The sequence below is a fragment of the Balaenoptera ricei genome, chromosome 15 (assembly GCF_028023285.1).
Source record: "Balaenoptera ricei isolate mBalRic1 chromosome 15, mBalRic1.hap2, whole genome shotgun sequence".
Classification (NCBI taxonomy): Eukaryota; Metazoa; Chordata; class Mammalia; order Artiodactyla; family Balaenopteridae; genus Balaenoptera; species Balaenoptera ricei.
This window is the reverse complement of record NC_082653.1, coordinates 44358649-44381961: the sequence shown is the minus strand read 5'-3', so window position 1 is coordinate 44381961 and position 23313 is coordinate 44358649. Positions and strand designations below refer to the sequence as shown.

The 23313-nt window shown below is 41.2% G+C and overlaps 1 protein-coding gene across 1 annotated transcript; it reads right to left on the bottom strand.

Moving 5' to 3' along the window:
- Positions 1-2625: 2625 nt before the first annotated feature.
- NANP (N-acetylneuraminic acid phosphatase) lies at positions 2626-12752 on the bottom strand. The gene is made up of 2 exons (XM_059896286.1): positions 12605-12752; positions 2626-6747 (listed from the first exon to the last, which is right to left on the bottom strand). The coding sequence occupies exons 1-2, from the start codon at positions 12692-12694 to the stop codon at positions 6091-6093; spliced, it is 747 nt and encodes a 248-aa protein (XP_059752269.1). The 5' UTR covers positions 12695-12752; the 3' UTR covers positions 2626-6090.
- Positions 12753-23313: the final 10561 nt, after the last annotated feature.

Here is a 23313-nt window from a genome sequence, read left to right as displayed (position 1 = left end):
TACCGACTGTTCTTACTTTGGCTCCATGTTGTTTATCATTCTTTAAGGGAGGAGTCAACCCACTGAATTTCCACAAACTTTGCTCATTCCAAGGAGTTAAATGTAACAACAGCGCTGTTTTCAGAGGAGCACTGTAAATATCTTATTTCAATGACATCTGCTGGACACTCAGTGAAGCACCATATGTGTGATTTTCAAAGTGTATTTTGCCAACTATTATTTTATTTACTTTATTATGTTTTCAAGCACAGATTTCAAACTTGGGAGATGTACAAAAAGATAAAACACACATCTCTAATTATTAGGAACTCAGCAAGTATAATATGGGTGATATAAACGAACAAATAAACCGTCATAAAATTTAACTTTTAAATCATTTAAAATTGTACAATTTAGGGGCATTAGTACATTCACAATGCTGTGAAACCATCACCACTATCTAGTTCTAGAAAATTTTCATCACCCCAGAAAGAAACTCTGTATCCATAATGCCGTTGCTCTTCATTCCCGTTTCAGTAAATTAAGTCATTTATCATCTGTCACTTTAAAAAAGCTTGGGTTGAGGATCTTTTCCATAGGTCAGGTGGAGGCCCAGAAAAAAAAAATCATGACATCTTCCAAGAAATCCATGGAAATAACTGTATTGTCAATGTCGCATGTGTGAAGACTGGTTAAAAAAATATGCTTTGACCCATCAAGGTCACTTGACTTTTCTGTACTTTTTTTTTTTGGCCACATTGCGAGGCTTGCAGGATCTTTGTTCCCTGACCAGGGACTGAACCCAGGCCCCAGCACTGAAAGCACCAAGTCCTAACCACAGGATCGCCAGGGAATCCCTTGTACTGTTAAACTTCATGGTAAAAGTATAAATTGAATGTACTGCACTCAGAAGGATTTTATTATAAAGAAATCTGAGTTTGTGTCTTAGAAGTGATCATAGGAACAGAGTTGCCAATCAAAATAAATATCTATGTACAAGCAATGTTGAAAATTCAGAAACACAGAACATAAGGCAACCCACCATCATGATGAAAGTCAGAGAAGGAATGCTGTATACAAGAATACAGAGAATAAGGAAGTTGGGGAAAAGATCTTAAGAAATAAGCTGCATACATAATTAAAAAAAAAAAGCTGTGGGCATGCTGTAAATCTCCACTTCAAATGAGCAGCCTTTCTCCAGCTGTGGGTAGTGACCATGAGGCACAGGCACTTGACCTACATTGAACACAGACTAGAAAAGAACAGCTTCCACAATAAAGGCGAAAGAAGGAAGTACCCATCTAATATTGCTTCTACCCCAAACCCAATGGAAACTATCATAAGGGAATTTAAACACACACACCAGGCAAACAGGCACTGACAACAAAACTGTGGAAGGCAGAAAGCATGTGGACAAGTGGCAAAGGAGTTAGCAGATTCAAGAAAGCTGAGTCTAGACCAGCTTTTCTAAACGCTGAGAAATCATGAGGTGCACAATGACTCCTCCAAAGATTCAGGCACTGATACCACCAGATACCTCAGTCCTGAAGGAGAAGAGGGAGCTGAGTTAAGGAGGATGGGGTAAAAGGTGTTCCAAATACAAATGGAGGGAATTCCCTGGCGGTCCAGCGGTTAGGACTCGGCACTCTCACTGCCGGGGCCCCGGGTTCGATCCCTGGTTGGGGAGCTAAGATCCCGAAAGCCGCACGGCGTGGCCAAAAGAAAAAAGAAAAAGAAAGAAAGAAAGAAAACATGCAAATACAAATAGATCCCTAGACCCCTGCCCCCTCCAACCTGAAGTCCTCATTCAACAGAAGTCACAATGCTTCTATGGAAAGAGTAAAACAGAGGGTCTCTAGACCGGGAGAGAGCACACACAACTGGGCTCAGGTACAACCAGGAACAGGGATTAAGTGACCATATGCCTCTCCCCCCACCACACACCTCCTTCCCACTCAGCTCCCAGGTGCTGACATCAGACCTCTACCCTCAGTCAGGAGTCAGAGATTCTGCGCTAGGGAGCTAGACCAAGAGGAAAGACCTTCAGACACTGACCCCAGGGGTTCTTCATATAACTGCCTACCCAGATACCCTATAGAAAAGGAACCTCTGAGTTTACAAGACCCAGCCACTCGTGCAGAGCTTCCAATCAGCATTTCCATCCTTTCTCTTGTGATAAACACGGTTCACTGGGCGTTTAAGGAAAGCCTCTAAGGTGAACAAATAGACCCAAATAACAGATCAGAGCAACATGGAAGATACAGTGGATTCCGTGGATTCTTCAAAAACTTTAAAAAAAATTTTGAGAGGTAATATTCCACTCAAAACAAAAATGTCAATCAGGGCCTGCATGCTGCAGCTACTGAGCCCATGTGCTGCAACTACTGAAGCCCTTGCGCCTAGAGCCCGTGCTCCGCAACAAGAAGCCGCCGCAATGAGAAGCCTGCGCACTGCAATGAAGAGTAGTCCCCGCTTGCCACAACTAGAGAAAGCCCGTGCGCAACGAAGACCCAACACAGCCAAAAAAAAAAAAAAAAAAAAAAAAGAACATTAAGAAGGAACATTTATGTAAATCAACTATACTACTCCAATAAAAATTTTTTTTAAAAAAGGGAAGGAACATTTAGAAAATCGAAGAAACTTGGATATTGAAATACATGATGCCAGGCAGGAAAAAAAATTCAATAGGATTGAAAGGTAAAGTTGAAGAAACTTCCCAAAAAGCATTATAGAACAAAATAAGAAATGGAAAAATAGGAGAGAAAAGAAAAGAAAGTGGAAGGTCAGTAGAAGAGGTCCAACATCCAAATAGTAGGAGTTCCAGGAAAAGGAAGCAGGAAACACAGTGGCGAAGCAATTATCAATTAAGTAATTACATTTTTCCAGGACTAAGAACATAAGGTTTTGTTTGGAAAGGTTCAAGAGTGCCAAGAGCAGAGGATGAAAGCATAACAAGATACATCATTATGGACCACAGGGGAAAAACCAAAGTTCTAAGAGCTTCAAGAGAAAAAGAAAATTGTCACTTAAAGTGACTGCTAGACCACAGAGCAATGCCTTTGAAATTCTGAATGATATCCAATTACATGCTGTTAAACTATCAATGATGGGAGAAGAGAATAAAGGCATTTTCAGACACTTAAGATCTGAATATTTTTATCTCTCACATTTATAGGGAAACTACTCAAGGATGCATGCCATCAAAGGGGGAACAAATCAAAAAAGGGAATACACAGGGCACAGGACATCCAACCTAAGAGGCAAAGGGAATCTCCAGGATGGTGATAGGTACCAGAAGAGGGCAATTAGACTGGGGCAGGAGCAAGGGTTTCACAGCTGTACTGACCTCAAAGTGAACAACTGGCCCAGTAAAAGCCAATGGAACCATCACCTTTATAAACAACAGTGGATGGCTGAGATCAAAGATGTATGCTCCTAACATGAACGACTCACAGAAGCTTCATGACTTTTTAAATCAGTTTCTTAGCAAGATCACTGCCTCCTAAAACTGAAAAGCAGGAATAAAAACCTGCCTGAATCAGAGGAATTCTATATACTCATACCTACCTATATACGCAGATACACAGGAAACTGCTGACAGCAGAGGCCTTTAGGGCAGGCGGGTTGCTGGAAAAGAGATGAGACGGACTTTTTGCTATTCACGTTTTCACTCTTTGACTTGTGTACCACAAATACTTGTACAAGTACCACAAGTACTTGTTCAAAAATGAAAAAAATATGTTCCCCAATTTAAAAAATGATGGAATGAAAAAAACCTGAGCATCGTGCACAGCAAGGAAGTAGTTTTGTTTGTTAAATATATATTTAACATACACACACTGATATTAACTAAATGTTCACTATAAATGTGTTTAATGGGTTGTGACAGAAAATGTTTCCTATTGTGGGTTGCAAAGAAATCTGAAAGTGCTAAACCAAGTACCTCTGTAACTAAGAAACCTGTCTTTCCCACAGTATTCACACTTGCTGGGTCCTGGGCACCACCATACCTAAGATGTTCATGCACCAGTGGGTGGACATGTGTATGGAACCAGAAAACATCCATCACTGTGTCAGTGTTCCAGGGGCAGTGTCCACTCGTGTCTACTCTAGGCCTTCCTCTGTAATGAGTGTTTGGGAAAGCCTCTGGACAACTGAGAATTTATGGCTTTCTAGGAGTATGGGAAACTATGAAAAACAAAATATTATTCTAAAACAAAAACATTATTAATAAAATAGGTCTATTCCAAGATTTCTTAATATCTTCTGTAACATTCCACTCAGAAGGCAGAAAACCACAAAGTTCTTCCCTAAGGAAAAGTGCAAATGGAATGTAATATTACATTACAAAAAACTCAATTATTTCATTCCCCGCCAGATCACTTTTGCTGACGAACTGCTCACATAACATCCTAGGAGATCTGCTGCCATGGTCTGGGAGCAATGAGCCTTCTCAGTGAGCACAGTGAACGCGCTGTGTCTAGACCCATCCTGTGGGTGAGCTGAAAGGACAAGCTCTCAGCATCACGCTCAGCCCACTGGAGAAATCATGCACACAACTATTTTCCTGTCAACATCCTCCAACTTAACAATTTTCAAATAGCTACAATATAATTGAGGTCACGTGGACACCGTACCTGGAAGAGCTATACATAAACATTCCCTGTCCACAAATGTTCAGCTTCAGAGTGAACAGTCAAGGGCACAATCACATTTTTAAAAATTAAGAGTGAGAAGTGCAACAGGCACATGCACAATGGCAGAGAATCCTGTTCTTCGTAGAATACTTGAAGGAGCCCTAGCTAAATACACCCCAACTACCGAACATCTTACACTAGTAGTTTCCTATACAAAAGTTAAAAAAAAACACCCTACCAAAAAACAACCCTAATCATTATTTCTTTTTTCCTTAATTAACCATTTTACTCTAAGTTTGGCTGGTGAAATCATGAGACTTTCTGGCCTAATGGTCTTGAGAAATTTTTCTAGTTGCAAGATGCCTCCCTATGGAGTTTTAATTACTAAGCTCAAAGCAAACTCTGAAATGGATACAGAAATTTGTGAAACAATGACATAGTTCCCAAAATTTGAAAAACAGGAGACTTAAGGCAGATGGTAACACCAAAAAGAGCCAGTCAAGTATTAAAATGGCACTCCGGAAACGGTTCATAGCAAAACCTAATTTTCTATTAGTTTTCATCATATGGGTGAAACTATCCAGTCAGCAGACAACAGATGGGGGGCAGCATGATTAGGCCACACCAAGGCAACTCCCAGGAAAGTGACTTCTGGGGCCATGTGGCTTGCACTCATCCACAGCAAGACAGACTGGTCCCTCAACCTCACTGCATACCTGGGAAAAGATTAGTAAAAGTACTTCCATAAGAGGCAAAGACTAACAGGAACCTATAAGCTCACCCTGGAAAGATGTGAAAATGTAATGGAAAAGGAGCACCATATGCTGATTTTAACAGCTTTTTTACTGGAGGAATTTATTGGTCATGTACACACCATAGGAAAATTATCCCCCCCACGCCCCAAAGGTAATGCAGAAAAATTAGATTCATAAGAGAAGTATACGTTCAAAGTAGGCAAAAATATGGTGCATGTTTTTGAAACAGAAAATATGAAAATAATTTCACTGTGAAATGCCTTGATTTGCAAGTGAGTTGGTACTTATAATAACCAGATCCAACTGCTCTAATAAATCTCTAGTATATATGTTTTAGAACATCTATTTTTTAAAAAATACCTATTTTTAAGCCAAAACATAAAATCTGTATTTGTGCATCAATGTATAAGTTATCCTCCTTGGTATCTTCATAGATCCAAGATGCTAAGAGATTAACAAAATAATTTTTTAAAAAAATCTCAAGCCACAGATTAACAAATATACTTCCTCAAGTCTTCTGGGTTACACTACTAAAAATAACTTGTAATAATGTAATCTGGATTTTCAGATATAAATACCAGTCAACGGTTGGTTGGCCATTACATGACAAGTATAATTATCCTTAGAACTGGGTCATAGTATATAGAATGCCTTAACTTTTCTTAGTTCAAACCCTATAATTTGACCCTAAAACTCGTAAGCATACCCTTTTTTGTGCTTTAAGCAGACACACTGACTTTGCAGTCTATACTTTGTAAGACAGCAGGTAACTCTAGCACAGAAGAAACTATATAATGCGGCCTGGGGGATGACTTCAATGGCACCATTCCATTTTTATTTATCCAGACTGTTGCCTTCAGCCCTGCATTGAGGCCTCCTTGTATATCGGTTTCTAGTGTGTCACCAACCATCACACAGTCCCCAGGCTGTACTCCAAGGAGATCACAGGAGTAATAAAATATGGAAGGTGCCGGTTTCTCCTCTTTCTGCTCTCCACCTACAACAATAGCGTCAAAATAGGACTGACAGGCACAAGCCTTGATCTTCTCCCTCTGGGTCTGTTGTTCTCCATTTGTTAATAAAAGTAGGCGGACCTCCTTTCGAAGTTCAGTGAGCATGGCTTTGACATCTTCTGCTAGTGTCATATGCTGTAAACGTGTAGATTTCCATAGGAAATAACATTCTTCAGCTAATTTCCTATTGGCCACACCACCTTTTGTTTCCTGGATTGCTTCTTCCCAGTGTGAAGTCCTGAGGTCAGTAATGCAGCTTTTAGAAGGATGAAAACATTCCTTGCTGAGTTTTACTTGAACTTTGTTACAGATGATTTCAGCCTCTTCTTTGTAATGGTATTTTGATTGTAAGAGCTTTATCACCTAAATAAAGGAAAATAACTCCATCAACATACTTCATGTCTTTAATACTCATGCTGTGAGCCTATAAACCCAGAGCACAGAAAGATTCTAACTCCACTCCTCTGTCTTAGGGAAGCTCTATTACCACACCATTTCTGTTGGGAATTGGTCTTATTTTTAAAGAACACAAGAGTGAAGGTTTCCCAACCTTTCTAGACAACTCATTCATATTTTTTTACCAATTTTTTCTAAGAAGATTCTTTATATATATATGTATAGCTAATAAAAATCCCTCATTTGTCAGTTTAAGTCTACCACCTTTCATTCTGGTCATGAAGACATGAAAATAAAACTGTGCTTATATTTAGTAAAACATAAAATTTCTAACAACCGATATTTAGACTCTTGCCAGAAATAACGCTAGTTCACCTAACCTTTCCTCATCTATATCCATTTTACGTTCTGAAGGCCTAAATTAACCAACATATAAAAGGGGACCTAATTCTATACTTTTAAAAACAGGTATATGTAGCTCTAATGGAATCAAGCATGTTCTGTGACCTCAGCAGTTTAATGACAGTGCTTCTTCCAAACTTAGGATTCCAGATAAAAAACTTCAAGTAGCTCTGAGTCTCCCTCTTTGTCACACTGGTTCTGAATCCCTTATCATAATCCTTCTTATGTTCCCACAGCTCTTTATCTTGACTTTTTATTAGATTAGGTTCTTATCCCTTTGGCCTATCTTCTAACACCAAGACGCTAATGCGGCAAAGCATTATGCCCAGTACTCACATACATTATTTCTAATCTTTCCTACAACTCTGCAAGGGAATTTCCTTTCTGAGATGAGGGAATGGAAGTTTAGAACTGATAAATAACTTGCCCCAGCTGAGATTTAAGCCCATACTTGCCTAACTCCACAGGCCACATGCTTGCCTTTATACTATGTATTTGGCACTGGAGACTGGACCCTTTGTCCTCATGAACTTATCTGGTGGGGAAAATAACCACCACAAATGCTAGGTTGAGTGCCTTGACAGTCACACAAAAAACTGGAAATAAAATGTAAGGGGCAACCCCAGAGTTGTTGGGTAAGGAGGGCAGAGGAAGGAACATTTAAACCAAGGCGTTACCAAGCCCAAAGGTGGGGATGGGAGGAGGATAAAATCATTCTAGACAGAAGAAACAGCACAAAGACACAGTACTTGGAATTCTGTGAACTGGGAAAGGTAAGAAGCTGAGTTCAGCCACAATGGAAGGCAAATGAGGGCGAGTGCTAGAGATGAGGCTGGGTAGGCTGAAGCTACCGAAATTCCCTTGGCACACCTTATGCCCATACATGCCAAAGGCTTCATACTGCAAGTGCTTGGGCTTCTCTGCCTGGGAGCTTTATCTCGCCATAGGGGCACCCATGCACATAGGCTGGAGCCAGAGTATAGCCCAAGGAGCAGGTCTCAACCAATAAGAAGCAGATATTGGTGGGTTTCCCCTTGGAAGGGACAAGTAAAGTATGTCTACATGTGTCTCCCAGAGTCCCCAACCGTTCACACAGTTTCCTGCTCATGAACACAGCCTGTATTAGATTCCTCCCCTTCCCTGTCTGACTCCACCACCCGCTACAGTGCTTCCTAGGGTCACCTTCCAAGTGAACTGCTTGCACTTGAAGCCGCCTGTCCCAGGGACATCTGGGAAAGTCGATCATGCCAAGGCAATTTTGGATCTTTGAGGAAGAGGGCAATGCACACAGCTGGGGCTAAAGATTTTCTGTTGTTGAAGTGAACCAGTCAAAGTCAAGTTAAATTGTGTTACCCTAAACTCTATAGGGAATAAATGATCTGCTACTCACACCAGACACTCAATTCACCTACTGAAAAGGGGAAACAGCTGAATAGACACATTCTTCCTCCAGAGTATAAAAACCACACCAAAGGTAAAGGAAATATTTTTCAGGCTATTTGTGTTAATCACAAAACATAATAGGTAAGAAAAGTCTTACTAGTCGGAGAAAAATAAACCAGCCCTAAGAATTTTAGGTGAAGGGAAAACTTTGAAATTTCTTGCTTTATAAAGTTAAATTTCAATGAACAAATCAAGCCTTTTCAATCTCCATAGTTATGTCACCATCTTTTCTAGCAATGTCAACTGAATTACTCCTGAGCTATGATCGAAGGTCACTATACAGTTTTAGCAACGCTACTGCTACACAATAAAAGGACACAGGCCTCTAGGACTCCACAGTACTTGCGATTCAACAGGAACTGGCTCACAGTTCATAAATGAAAGCTTCCAATAAAGATCCAGTTTCCTATAAACTGCAATTGGCAGTTTGTTAAGCACATTCTTGGGATCTGAAAAAGCAGATTAGCTCACCTTAAAGGGGAGATTCTTGTAGAGGTATGTTGCTCCCAAGTTTCAAAACTGCTTCCCATTACATTCCCTGAATTAACTTTGCCATTTTGTCACACAGAAACTAATTACATATTCATTTGGAACAACAAGTGGCATCTTAATAATATAAACAGCTTTGGGAAAGATGTTTATCAGTCATTCACATATTAATATTAGTTCAAACAGAAATAATACCTAAGGTGAATTAGTCCACATTACTGGTGCAAACTCTCCTAACACCTGCACTGAGAGAATGGGAGTCTAAATTTAATTGGGGATGGAAGGAAAAGATCTCTAATTTAGAGGTGTGATGACATTTTGCGTAAGGGTAAGTCAGGCCTGAAAAGGCTTCTGAGTAGAATGAGCCCACTAGGCGCGTACAGGCCTGAAGAAGGGAGAGCTAAGATAGTGAGAGAGGGGAGATCAATTTCTAGACACAATATAAACTCAAATTCCATCTACTTCAAAACTCTATTTAAGGCTCTATCTCAACACATACAAAAAGGAAACTCTGTTCTACCTCCTACTTTCTGGACCCAGACTTAAAATACCGTTAGTACTAGTGTTTAGCTGTGATTTAAAAAGACTTTTTGAGGGCCAGTGTGGGAACCATATAACACATACGATAAAGATATGAAGTGGCTGAATTCTAAATAAAACTGTTTTAAAAAATACATGCTCACAAAACATGATGGCTGCATACAGACTAACAATTCAAGCAGCCCTCCTGTTATTTTTAGTTCAAGTCTTTGTTCAAACATCATCTACTCTATGTGGCCTAATCTGACCAACCTATTTTAAAAATGCAATTCTTTCTCCCCTCCAGTTTTTCTGACACACTTATAAATAAAAGCACATTTATTATGTTCACTGTCATATCCATTAGAAAGTAAACTCAAAAATGCAGAAATCTTTTTGCTTTGTTCTCTGAGAAACCCCAATTTTCTGGAGAAGGCTTCCTCTTGAGTAGTGACACTGAAAGGCCTGAAGAGGGTGGAAATAGCTTTCCCAGATGATTTAAAAATAAATTAAAGCTGATAGCCAATATTTTGTAATAACTGTAAATGGAAAGTAACCTTTAAAAATTGTATATAAAAAAAAAAGAGGCTGAAAAAAGAAAAAATAATTAAAGCTGATATATAGTCAGTATATGACTCCTTCTCCTCAAGCCCAAGGCAATGGCTGGACCTTTCCCCCTTCCTCCTTTCACAAATCATTCAGAGTGATTCAGAAAGCTGGCATGTTAGTTCTGAATAGGCTAACATTTGTGGGTGTTGTATTATTATGTGATAAAGCGATACTAGATCCTCGTATAGTTAATTCTGCACATTTCATAGAATATTTATAAAGCAAATGGTAAGAACCAAGTCTGGAGAACTGGACTTTTATCCATCCATTCAACACTCACCCTGTGTCAAACACAGGGTGATGAATAAGACAGTTTGTTCTCTCTTAAGAAGCTCACTATTTAGCTGTGGGCATGTGAGTTGGAATGTGGAGGATGAACTGGACATGGTAAGCCTGGCATCAAGACCATAGTAACAGTCTAGATGAGAGACAAGTCCAGCTTTAACTAAGACAAGGGCAGGGGGGATGTGCAGGAGAGGACAGACTTGGTGACAGAGTGGACGGTGGTATAATTCTGGAACACTGGACTGTAGGTGCTTCCCATGCATTACATTAAACCTACCTGATAGGGTTTTTGAGAACTAATTTCACTATTCAAATATCACTATTTAAAGATTTGAGGCTTAGAGCAGTTAACTAACTTGTTCGGGTGCTTTCAGCTAGGTATTGGGAGAGCTGTGATTCAAACTCAACTGTCTTAATTTTAAAGCCTAAACTCTTGGCCTATAGCAAGGATTGGAATAAAACAAGAACTTAATGACAACACACTGGATTTGGCCTGCCAAAAACACACAGGTAAATATGTACAGTTTTCAGCTAGAGATACTGGAGACAGTATAGCAGGGGATGGTGCCCCTGAGGTCAAGATCAAAGGCATGAAGATGGAAGGGACAGTCAACAGTGTATAATGCTTCGGTAAAGTCATTAAGACAGACTTAAAATGTCCAGGATTCTGGCAATTTGGGAGGTGCCTATAGATGGTAAGTTTACTTCATTCTAGTGGCAAAAACAAAAAAAAAAACACTACAGTGGTTTTGGGAATACACAGGAAGTAGAAACATGGAGATAATGATATAGATTTCTCTTGAAAAACATGGCTATCAAGAGAGGTAATATCTTGTGGAGAAAGAAGGGTCCAAGGGAAGCGTTCTTTTTAAAGTACTGGACATTTTAAAAGATTCTGCATGAATTATTCACATTTGCTTATTTTTTTTTAAGCTGAAAAATGGACATAGGTTTGTTGCCCTTTTTTAATTTTTTGCAATAATTGTATAAAATAATCGTTAACATTTTTCCAATGCATATTTTGGAGAATCATTCTGCTAAATTGTTATACACATTATCTCAATTAATTCCCCAAAACAGTCTTTTAAAGTTGGCCCTACTGTCGTACTATAATACAGATGAGAAACTGAGGCACTGAGTTGAATTATTTGCCCGAGATCTCAGAGAAAACTGTGGAGCCAAGATTCAAACCCAAGAAATGTGCAAGCTGACTATATAGGATTAAACATTATTATATTGCTTATGGAGTATCATAAGAGAGTGGAAAGACATCTTTATCAAATAAACAAATAAAAATAGAGCATTGGACAGATCCGAAAACGCAGCAAGAGTGGAATGCACCAAGAAAGAGGATGAAGAGGCTGAAGATCCAGGGAGACATAACCTAACTAATGAAGCATGAAGAGGACGGGGCACTCAGGGCTGTAAGGATTAGCTTCTGAAAGTGGGTTTTTCAGATATGGCAATCCTTAGTTTTCTCTTTAAAGCTGAATGCAGACGAAAAAAAGCAGGGGTGGCTTCGGGTCTTGAACAGCACGGGAAAGGTCTGAAAGAGCATCAGTAGGTACAGAAAGGGGAGGATGCGGCGGAGCAAGGCCTCGTGAAAGTAAACCTACTGAGGATCACACCCACAGCAGGAACACCTGCGGAGAAAACTCCCTCGAGTCGATAAAGTCCAGGATCAAAGGTCCAACGAAGAGCACGCGGTGGGAGACCATCCTCCCGCGGTCAGTCCCGGAGAGCCGGGTGCCCGCTCGTCCCGGCAGGTCCAAACCTGTCCCGGCAGAAAGCCAGGCGCCTGGCGCGTGGCCGCCTTTCTGTGCGGAGGCGACTCTGCCCTCGTGGCAGTTTGGCGACATCCTTCCGGGAGCCCGAGCGCTGGGAGCGCCCTCAGGTCGCAGCCTCCCCGCTCTCTGAGTGGGGCCGCCGCCGCGGGCCGGCACGAGGGGCCTCCGGGACCAGGAGCGCCGGCGCGGAGGGAGCCGACAGGGCAGTGGGCCGGTGGCCCAAGGGGGCGAGAGAGCGCGCGGGGCGGAGCGCCGGGCTCGCCGGAGGGAAGCGGTAGCCGGAACGTTACCTCCAACATGCCCTTCCGACTCGCCCCGGCCGTGTCGATGAGCGTGTTGTCCAAGTCGAAGAAGACTGCCCGCACCCGGCTCAGCCCCATGCCGCCGCCGCCTGCGCGACGCGCCAACTCGCAGCCGCGCGGGCGGCTGCGCGAAACGGGCCGGCGGACGGGAAATACCGGGGCGGAGCCGCGAGGCCACCGGACCCTTGCGCACCGGCGGGGAACTCCCGCGAGATGTCCCCATACCTGAGCGCCGCGGAATAGCGAGGTCCCGCGAGACTCCGGAATCGTGGTCCTAGGGAGGGCTTGGGACTCGTCCCCGTCACGGTGCGAGGGGTTGTCTGAGTCGCTGACGTGTAGGGGGTGGTCGGAAGCGCGGCTTCCTTCTTGGTGCCTCTCTGTGCTTACTTCTTTTCTCATTTTGCCCTCCTTGCGTGAGGAGGACGTCGTGACTGTCCGCGGGAGGTTTTCTGCGCCTTGTGGCGACCGGGAGGAGACGGAACAAGGGGCTTTTCCGGTCGGACCGGGTGTCCTGGCCCGCTCAGCGCCGGCGGCTTCCGAGCGTGGCCGGGTCGGGGGTGTGTGTGTGTGGTTACGAGTCTGCGGCCCCGCTGGATGGCAGGAGACGACTCAGAGCTGGGGGACGTGTTGGAAGGGTGTAACCTGGATTTTGAAGCCGTTGTTTGACGGCTCTGCCTGAAGACCGAGGGCTCCGTAGTGTCTGCCCGATGTTTTGTCCACCTTGATTTGATGGCTTTTCCTGAAGCCTTGCATTTTCCGGTCGCTGGGTGTCTTTTTTACCTGGATGATTTTCAGGTATAGCCAGAGGCTGAGGTACCTAGAGAGTCTGTTAAACCTGCAGAAGGTCAGGAACAATTGTGTGTTTGCTTTCTGCTGTTAGCAGAATAAGGATCGTGGAACTAATCTCTAATCTTCTGTCTAAATTGTCTCTGTTGGGTAACCTTACTGAAATTTGGACATGTAGTCATCATCAGTGACCAGAAATTGTCTATCAGGTAGAACAGGGCCACCGGTCGAATCTGGCCTGCCACCAGATTTTGTTGGATCTGTGAGCAGGGTGGTTGTTACATTTTTTAAAATAATTGAGAAAATAATCAAAAGAAGTGTATTCATGACACGTGAACATTATATGAAATTCAAATTTTAGTGTACATAAATAGTATTCATGTATTGTCTTTTGCTGCTTTTGCCATACAATAGCAGAGTTGCATGGTTATAAGTGAGACCATATGGCCTGCAAAGCCTAAAATATTTACTATCTGGCACTTCGTAGAAAAAAATCTGCCCACCCCTGAGATACATGATTAACAGTTGGGCTGCTGATGTTCAGTACCATCAGATCAGTTGTCTTTTTGTTAATAGGTTTTTCTTCTGCAGTGGCAGACTACAGTTTCATGTTTTGGAGCAGAATCACTGGTGACCTCTCTTTGCTACTGTGGAATATAAATGAATAGCCATTCCTCAAAAACATGACTCTGTTGATGTGCAGGGCTAGTCTATCAATTTTGGTCATTTAGATTAGCAATCGGCCGAAATTATGAGTGCATTAATTAGTTACTTTTTTTAATTGCCTGAATTGTAAGAATAAATTTAGCATAAAACTGCATATGGGCACATGAAGTCTATAGGTTTGGTGTTTTTTTTTTTTTTTGACCACACCGTGAGGCATGTGGGATCTTACTTCCCCGACCAGGGATTGAACCTGTGCCCCCTGCATTGGGAGCGTGGAGTCTTAACCACTGGACCGCCAGGGAAGTCCGTATCCTTTTTCTGATGTGCATATAGTTTATTGACTTAGGCACAAATCCAAAGTCAGAGAAGGTGCAGCAGTCTGCATGTATAATCAATCCTCTTGACTTAATGGGTTGGATGTTTGACAGGTTTCTTTTTGTGACAAGTACTCTAATGGCATTCCATGACCTGTCCAACTTGGCTGCTTGAAGGGAGGTGGTGGCCAGGTACAGTACACTGACAACTTTAGTTCCTTCTAATTAAATGTCTCCAGGCTTTAGGTTGTTGCAGTTGATGTTTGTGAACCAGTGAATTTTCCTGTACGCTTTTAAGGTGGTGAAATGTATAGGCTCCTCATTATAAATGAGCCTCAGGTTATTAGTACATTACTTAACTGGTCAGCTTGACAGATTTAACACTACTACCTAGATGTTTTCCTATTTCCAGGAAGCAAGGTCTAAATAAAAGATTGGTAATTGTGAGACTTGATCAAGGAACACAAATTGAAAACTAAACTGTAGCACTTGTCTCTCCTGCATCCTGCAGCATGGCACCATTGCTGTGCAACTGCTGCTACCCAACATTGATCCTGTCTTGTCCTACCCTAGGGAAGTCTTTCCCAGACCCTTCTTCCCAGCCACCTCTCCTGTACAAGTTCGTTACAACTCCATGACCTCAAAAGAGAGGCTTGCCCTGTGGTTTAAACTTTAAAGGTTTTCTCAGAATGGGGCATTGCTCAGTTGAGGGGCAAGATAGAAACAACCAGAAGAGAATCTCACAGGCTCCCACTACATCTACCCAGCTATCATCAGCTATACCCACCTACGCTGCCTGATGACCTTAAATGAGCCACCTCTGCTGCCTTCTGTGGCTAGCCCTTTCAGCTGTTTACTAGATTCCTGCCGCTACTTAAGGACATCTTTTCAGCAATTCTTTCCTTCTCTCTTTCACATCAAAATTTTCCCGGGCTTCCCTGGTGGTGCAGTGGTTGAGAATCTGCCTGCCAATGCAGGGGACACGGGTTCGAGCCCTGGTCTGGGAAGATCCCACATGCCGCGGAGCAACTGGGCCCGTGAGCCACAACTACTGAGGCTGCGCTTCTGGAGCCTGTGCTCCACAACAAGAGAGGCCGCGACAGTGAGAGGCCCGCGCACCGCGATGAAGAGTGGCTCCCGCTCGCCACAACTAGAGAAAGCCCTCACACAGAAACGAAGACCCAACACAGCCAAAAAAAAAAAAAAAAAAAAGGCAGATGCTTGCTTTAAAAAAAAACAAAACTAGATTTGTCTTCAATATTCTGTGCATCTCCACAGAAAATATTAGAAATATATTTGTGTTGTGTTAAAAAAAAAAAGTTAATGTCTAAGTTATACCTCAATATTATTAAAACAAAACAGAAACCAAAAACAGCTTGCTGTACAACCTGGTCCATCTGATCCCATATATGTTACATAAAGTAAAAATTATTCTAGGAATTCCCTGGTGGCACAATGGTTAAGAATCCGCCTGCCAATGCTGGGGACATGGGTTCGATCCCTGGTCTGGGAAGATCCCACGTGCTGTGGAACAACTAAGCCCGTGCGCCACAACTACTGAGCCCACATGCCACAACTACTGAAGCCCGCGCGCCTAGAGCCTCGTGCTCTGCAACAAGAGAAGCCAATGCAATGAGAGGCCCGCGCACCACAATGAAGAGTAGCCCCTCCTCACCCCAACTAGAGAAAGCCTGCACACAGCAACAAAGACCCAACGTAGCCAAAAATAAATTTATTTTAAAAAATTATTCTAACTCATTAACACACGATTTTTTCCTCTGCAAAATGGAGATTCCAATCCTAACTTGCAGGTTGGTTGAGAGGGTAAAATATGGCAGTGATTACCTGGACAGGACAGTTGCTCAGTAAATGCTAACTGAATCATTTTCCACAAGACCCTGTCTATACCAGGAGTGCATCAGCCTGAATAAAGTGCTGAGAGAAGGAGTGCTGGGACAATGTTGGAAGTGTCCTGAATGAGAGCATAAGATCTGGGGAATATTCCTTGTGAAGAGGCCTGGTTGACTGAGAACCAGCTAAGGCTCTGAGCCCCAGATGGGACAGTGCAGGTCATGAGATGTCAGACATGAGCAAAGGACACCCACCATTGTTTTGAGCAGAGAAGGCACTGCTGGAAGGCAACAGGTTAGGAGTACCCACCAGAGGTTGGGCTGTCCTCCCTTTCCCTAGCAGAGAGTCCTCTCTTGGGTGGGCAAGGCATTGGAGGAAGTAGAGCTAGAGGCTAAAAAAGGGTGTGATCCTGAGAATGTCCTTGGAAATTCCCAAGCCTGGGGAATGGCCTCCTCTTGTTTAAAAAAAAAAAGTATTAGTCCTGTCAGAGAAGAAAAGAACTATGGGCAGCTTCCTAAGAATAGACCCAGGGTGTAGGTATCAGAACACAGCCTATCCTGACATGATACTGACTCTGAGCAGAAAGTTTGTCCTCTTTGTGCCTCTGGAATAATGAGGTTTTACTATTAGTAATATTTAACACTTATTGAGCATTTAATATACACCATAGATGGTTCCCAGTGTTGTACAAGATTTCCTCATTCAATCCTCACAACGATCCTATTAAGTGGTTATTTTTTTACCTATCTTTTTCAGATGAGGAAACTGAGAGTTTAAATACGTTTCTCAAAGTGATGGAGCCTAGATCTGAAGTCTCACTGTAAAGGCCATGCTCTTAACCAGTTGGGCCAGAGTTTCTGCCCAGCCCAATCTTTGAACTTTGGCAACTTGCCTCCCAGCCTGGGGGCTTGAGAGCAGTTCTCGCTTCCACCTGTTGGGAAGGTGTTTCCAGCCTGGCACCTGTCGACTTAAAAAATATTCACAACATAAAAGTTGAGAGTTATGTTTTATTCGGCAGGAATTTTTAGGACTTCAAGCCTGGAGGCAGCATCTCAAATAACCCTGAGAGAACTGCTCTGAGGAGGTGAGGTGGTGGTGGGGGAGCCAGGTTATACAGAAATTTGCAACAAAGGGCAGATAGTCCAGACGTCAAAAGATTATTGTTGGGACTTCCCTGTTGCCGCAGTGGTTAAGACTCTGCGCTCCCACATGCATGCTGCAACTAAGAGTTCACATGCCACAATAAGGAGCCGGCGAGCCGCAACTAAGGAGCCTGCCTGCCGCAACTAAGACCCGGCACAACCAAATAAATAAATTAAATAAAATAAAAAATAAAATTTCTAAAAATAAAAAAGATTATTGTTAATTAAAGAAAACCAGGTATCCCAAGTTAAGGAATTTAGTGCTTTTCTATATATGGGAAGATGCAAGAATCTGGGCTCAGTGAAATCATTCCTTTGATGTGCACCTCAGCTATCTGGGTATCCTGTGTTTTCACATCCTGAGTTTTCCTCAGGGCTCACCATAGGGAGTGATGAGTCTGATGACTGCTAGATGGCAGGTATTCTTTCCTTTCTGAGTTTCCTCAGGGCTCACTGACTAACGTTGGAGGGCTGCAATCTCTGATGACTGACTGATATGGCAGGAAATATTCCATTTCTCAGATCCTCCTCTTGGTCAGGAATTCAACCAATATTTGGGAAACATTTCATGACCAAATTTTGTCCCATGGCGCTGGGAGGCTCATCCTAGATCAGGCGAAAATTCCTGTTGATATGCTACTCCAGGAGCTAATTTCCGGATTAGGCCCTGTTGATAATTAAAGATTCTCTGGATCCTCTGTCTTCCTAGTCTATTATGATCCAGGAAATGTTTTCCCTTATTGCTTCTTCCCATATCTAGAATCACACTATTACAATTATTCTATAAGAGTCATAAATGTGATCTATTTTCTCAAGATGTTTAGCCATCATCAGTTTTGTTGGAGGCCACATTGAGTACTATAAAAGACAACAATCTTATAAAATAGACAGGATATAAGTAATGTAGGTAGTAACATTACAAAGTCATAGTACAGCAGGAAGACAAATCATAAACAATTTGGAAACAAAGAACAAATTAAAACAATCATTAGTTTAACTAGTTGTAATCCAGTTGCATCAAATCCACAGGAGAGCCAGCTGGAGAAACCAAATTCTGGAAGGATCAGGTGGAGAGAAAAAGATAAATGTTTCCTCTTTGTTTACAAAGGTATACTTTATCAACTTGTTGTAGGTCATAGCATAAGAGAAAAGGTTTTTCTGGAAAACAAAGCTTTAGCTAGTGTATTTTCAAAAAGTCATAAACTTATAAATCATACTCATCAGTTCATTCAGTCTCATGTAATTAATTCCTGTTGATCTGGATGAAGTCATCAGGTTTTCCGTTAGAGTTCTGTCCTTTGTTACCCAGTTCAGTGGTATTATCTAAAGCTATCAGAAACTTATATTTGTTTAAAAAGTTCTTTTTTTGAGTCTTCTTGAAAATCTTCATTTTGTAAAAGCATCAGTGTAAAATAATGATTGTCTATAAAAGCTAAAACTTAAAATAGCATGGTAAAGATTTGAGTACAATGCAATTAGCAGGAAACTTGGATATTTCTGTGACATATAACATTTTTGGATAATAACTAGAATTATGACTGATAACATTATATCAGGACATATCAGATGTTAGGGATTCCATATAAATTTTGGAATATCTGTATTAATAACATTTATCCATAAACTATAACCTGAGGTTCATCTCCAATCACTTGACAATGTTTCTGAAGTAATTAAACATACCAAATAAACTTAGTTTAACATTCCTCTCTGAGATGTCTCAGAGATGTTCCTTTGAAGCATCCCAGAGTCAGCTGGAGGCTAAAAGAGCTTTAGTTCGATTTTGATATTTGGGAAGTTTGTTAAAAAATATCAAAAAGGTTTTTAAAACACAACAGGATCATAGGTCTCTATGAAACAATATGTATTCATTTAACCAAACTCACAAATAGATTACCTAAGGGCACAGAAACTCACACAATCTGTTATCAAAAAGGAGCACTCTAAGAAACTTTGTTCAAATTCCAGTCATGTACTACCTTACTTAACAACAAAATCCATTTACTTAATTAACTTCAATCTAAATTTAGTTAATCCTGACCATGTATAAAATTTTTTCCTCAATAAAATGTAATTCCATTCATCATACCTTCTCTACTGAAAACACACATTCTACTTTCGTACTGTATACTGAAATGCTTCCTATTAGCTTTACATGTTTACATGTTTAAATTAGAATCCTCAAGTCTTAAAAACCTTAATTTCTAGTGAAAACTAAGAAGTAAGCAATTATGAATTTTCTTTTACATTAGCATTCTGTAGATTGGTGAACATAAATACCAGTGGTAATTTCTAAATACATTCATTTTCTTATAGAGGACATCTCAAGGTGGCACCAAACATTTTCATTAATAGTCCTAAATACCTTTAGTTTCTCTATTTAGTAATTGACGTATCAGTATCTTATTTTTTTTGAAATTATATAGCTATTCAATAAACCTCCATCACTTAAATTAGCACCTCTAGAACTTTAAGTTACCAAATATCTGTAAAGATCATTTTAAGTAGACATTTCTAAAATATAGTTTTAAAGAGTTTACCCAAAAGTTCTTATCTCATTTACATATAAAGTCTCATCATATCAAGTTATTTTCCTTGCAACAGATATAATAAGGTCTTATTTGACATCTGTTAAACCTAGGTACAATAAAGTATTATACTTAATATTAATGACTCTAAAGACATGTCTATAATAAATAGACCAACAAACAAACTTTAATACCAAGTATCAAATTAATATTGAATATTTCCCAGTTCATGTGAACCTGAAAGTCATTTTGGCTGTTTTCTTTAATTTGTAAGCGCTTTCTTTTAAATTAAATAGACCTCTTTATAAATTCAATTTTGATAATAACTTCCAGAGGTAGAGATATCTTGTATGTATAATGTGCACACAGACATATAAACAGACAAAACTAGAGATCTCATGGCTTCACTTAAAAAAAAAAACTTAGTTATGAATCAGGTATTAAAATATAAACTTACTAGTTTACAAAGAACAGTTGGAATACATTAAAGTTGCTTGCTCAGATGACCAAGGCTTTACTATTTGTAAAGTTTGGCTGAGGTAGCATTCCCAGCGGTTTGAATTTTAAAACTACCACTTTGTCATTTTTTTTTCTCTTGGTTTCAGGTCTTGCCTGACTGAGCTAATGAGGCTCAGTCTCAGGTCCTCGGGCCTGTATTTACATTTCTGGTTTGTAGAGATTTGCAAGAGAAAGACAGTTGCTTTTAGTTCCCCAAAGAACAGGTCTGTCACCGAAAGGATACTAAAAGATTGATTTGTCCAACTATATATTATATCAGTGAGAAGATTTCTAACTAAACTGAAGTTTACAATGTCAACTACAAATTGGCACTTGCCACCTACTTCTACAAGGATTAAATCATGTGCTGCTGCAGCTGCTGACTTTCAACACCCCCTGAAAGGAGTTCAGGGTGGAGAGCAGAAATGAGGCCCTCTGTGCTCTGGGAAAAACTGGCAGAACAGGTCTTCAGATAGTTAGATACTTTAAGGAGCTGATTTTATGAGCCCAATTCTTATATCTCCTCATATGTAGAAAAGCACTAAAATCTTTCTTGGTGATGTCTGCTCCTCGTGACTAGCAGTAACCCTCAAGAGACTAGCAGAAACCTTCGGCAAAAAATAATGTGCTTGATTGCACGTACTCCCCCTTCACCAAGATCACATATATACTGACCTTTCCCCCACTTCTTTGGAGCAGTTTCTCAGAGCTATCTGAGATACTGTCTCCCGGGCTATAGTCCTCATTTTGCCCCAAATAAAACTTAACTCACAACTCTCACGTTGTGCATTTTTTTAAGACCACAACGAGTTCTATGTTCTAGAACTTCAGAGTTTAATTTATCATGCCTTCAAAGGCTTGTATAAGGCAATCAGGAAAGACCTTCTTTCTGAGTTTACAAGTTAAACCCAGAGCAAAATCACTATTTTTTTTAATTAGCCCTTGAATGTTAGTTCCCGGTTTTTACTTATTTGTGTGGCTCAGGTAACCCAATTCGTTAGGGGAAACACTGACTGAAACCGCCCCCCCTGGCCAGGCCCAATAGTAACCACTTGCATGAGTTATCTTAAGCAGGAGGTCCTGGTAAGGAATGCAGAACTAACAAGATACCATCAACCGGAAGAATTCGGGAAAGGTCAAAAGGAGAGGAGACGCCAGTCCATATGTCCTCCCAACCTCCCAGAATCCTTCTGGCTGGAATCCATCTTGGCTGAACCATGCATGAGCCACCAGGAAGGACCCTGAGTCAGAATGATTGGCCAGAGACAACCTGGAAACTAATCCCATCACCATAAAACCCGAGACTGCGAGCCACGTGGCAGAGCAATCCTTCTGGGTTCCCTTACCCTCCTGCTCTCTGCCCGGGCGCCCCTTCCCAATAAAGTCTCTTGCTTTGTCAGCACGTGTGTCTCCTCGGACAATTCATTTCCGAGTGTTAGACAAGAGCCCACTCTCGGGCCCTGGAAGGGGTCCCCCTTCCTGCAACAGTTGGAAGAATGTTTCTAGTTCACTATCCACTCATTCATCTCCATCACTGTTTGGCTGCTTCCTCCTTGTCCTCTCATCACCCACCATCTCTCTCCAGTTCCTTTTTCCTGCTCAGATCGGCCCAGGGAAGAGCAGCAGATCTGAAGCACGTCCAAACAAATAATGGGGAAAAAAAAATCAATGAGGCAACAGAGTGGGGGAATGTAACAGCATTCTCCATGTAGGCTGAGAACCCCCTACTCTAGCTATTTTTCCTCCACCAATTCCTGTAGACCAATGCTGTCCAATAGAACTTTACATGATGCTGGAAATAATTCTACGTCTGTGCTGTCCAATGCAATAGTGCTAACTCCATGTGGTTATTGAGTACACGCAATATATTTAGTGCAACTGAGGAGCTGATATTTTTTAATTGTATTTAATTTTAATTAATTTACATTTAAGTAGCTGCATGTGGCTGGTAGCTACCAGATTGTATAGCACAGTCGCCCGGTAGGGGTGGGATGACCACTATCACATCAAGCTGGTTTAGCCACCTCTTATGTTCCTTTGAGGTGTGTCTGGTGGCCCTTGTTAAATGGTCTTCAGACTTAGGGTTTGCATTTGTTTTATTTCATTTTTTTTTTGGCGGCCCCAAGCAGCTTGAAGGGTCTTAGTTCCCTTACCAGGGATCAAACCTGGGCCCTCGGCAGCAAAATTGTGGAGTCCCAACCACTGGACAGCCAAGGAATTTCCTGTTTTATTTCAGAGACAAGGAAAAAAAACTTCCAGTTACCATCCTGATATTTAACAGATGAACTGTCTATTCTTCAATCTCGGGCAATTCTCAACTTGCATACCGGTCTCCTTCTGCCTTGCAATGAATAAATACTCCTGAACTTCCCTCTTCCAATTATGCCCTCTTTTGTTCCTTCTTTGCTAAGTTACCTTTAGCATGCCAATGCTGCATTATCTTTCATCCTTTAAAACATCTTCTGGACTTCCTTGGCGGTCCAGGGGTTAACACTCCATGCTTCCAATGCAGGGGGTGTGGGATCAAACCCGCACACCCTTCATTCGAAGGCGAAGTCTTAACCACTGGACTGCCAGGGAAGTCCCAAATCACCTTTTTCAAAAAAAAATTAATTTTTATTGGAGTATAGTTACTTTACAATGTTGTGTTAATTTCTACTGTACAGCAAAGTGAATCAGCTATACCTTTACATATATCCCCTCTTTTATGGATTTCCTTCCCATAGAAAACACTTTTTAAAAATTCATGAAAAAACTATTTGAGCTAATAAATGAGTTTGGCAAGGTTGCAGGATACAAGATCAATATACAAAATCAATTGTATTTTTATTTATTTGCAATGAGCAAACCAAAATAAAATTATGAGAATAATTCCATTTATAATAACATCAAAAAGAACAAGATACTTAGGA

Bases quoted from the DNA above. Each gene is read 5' to 3' on its own strand.
- NANP (XM_059896286.1), bottom strand. From the start codon at position 12,694: ATGGGGCTGAGCCGGGTGCGGGCAGTCTTCTTCGACTTGGACAACACG. The intron at 6,748-12,604 runs GTAACGTTCCGG...TCCTTTATTTAG, and splicing joins GTCGGAAGGGCATGTTGGAG to GTGATAAAGCTCTTACAATC.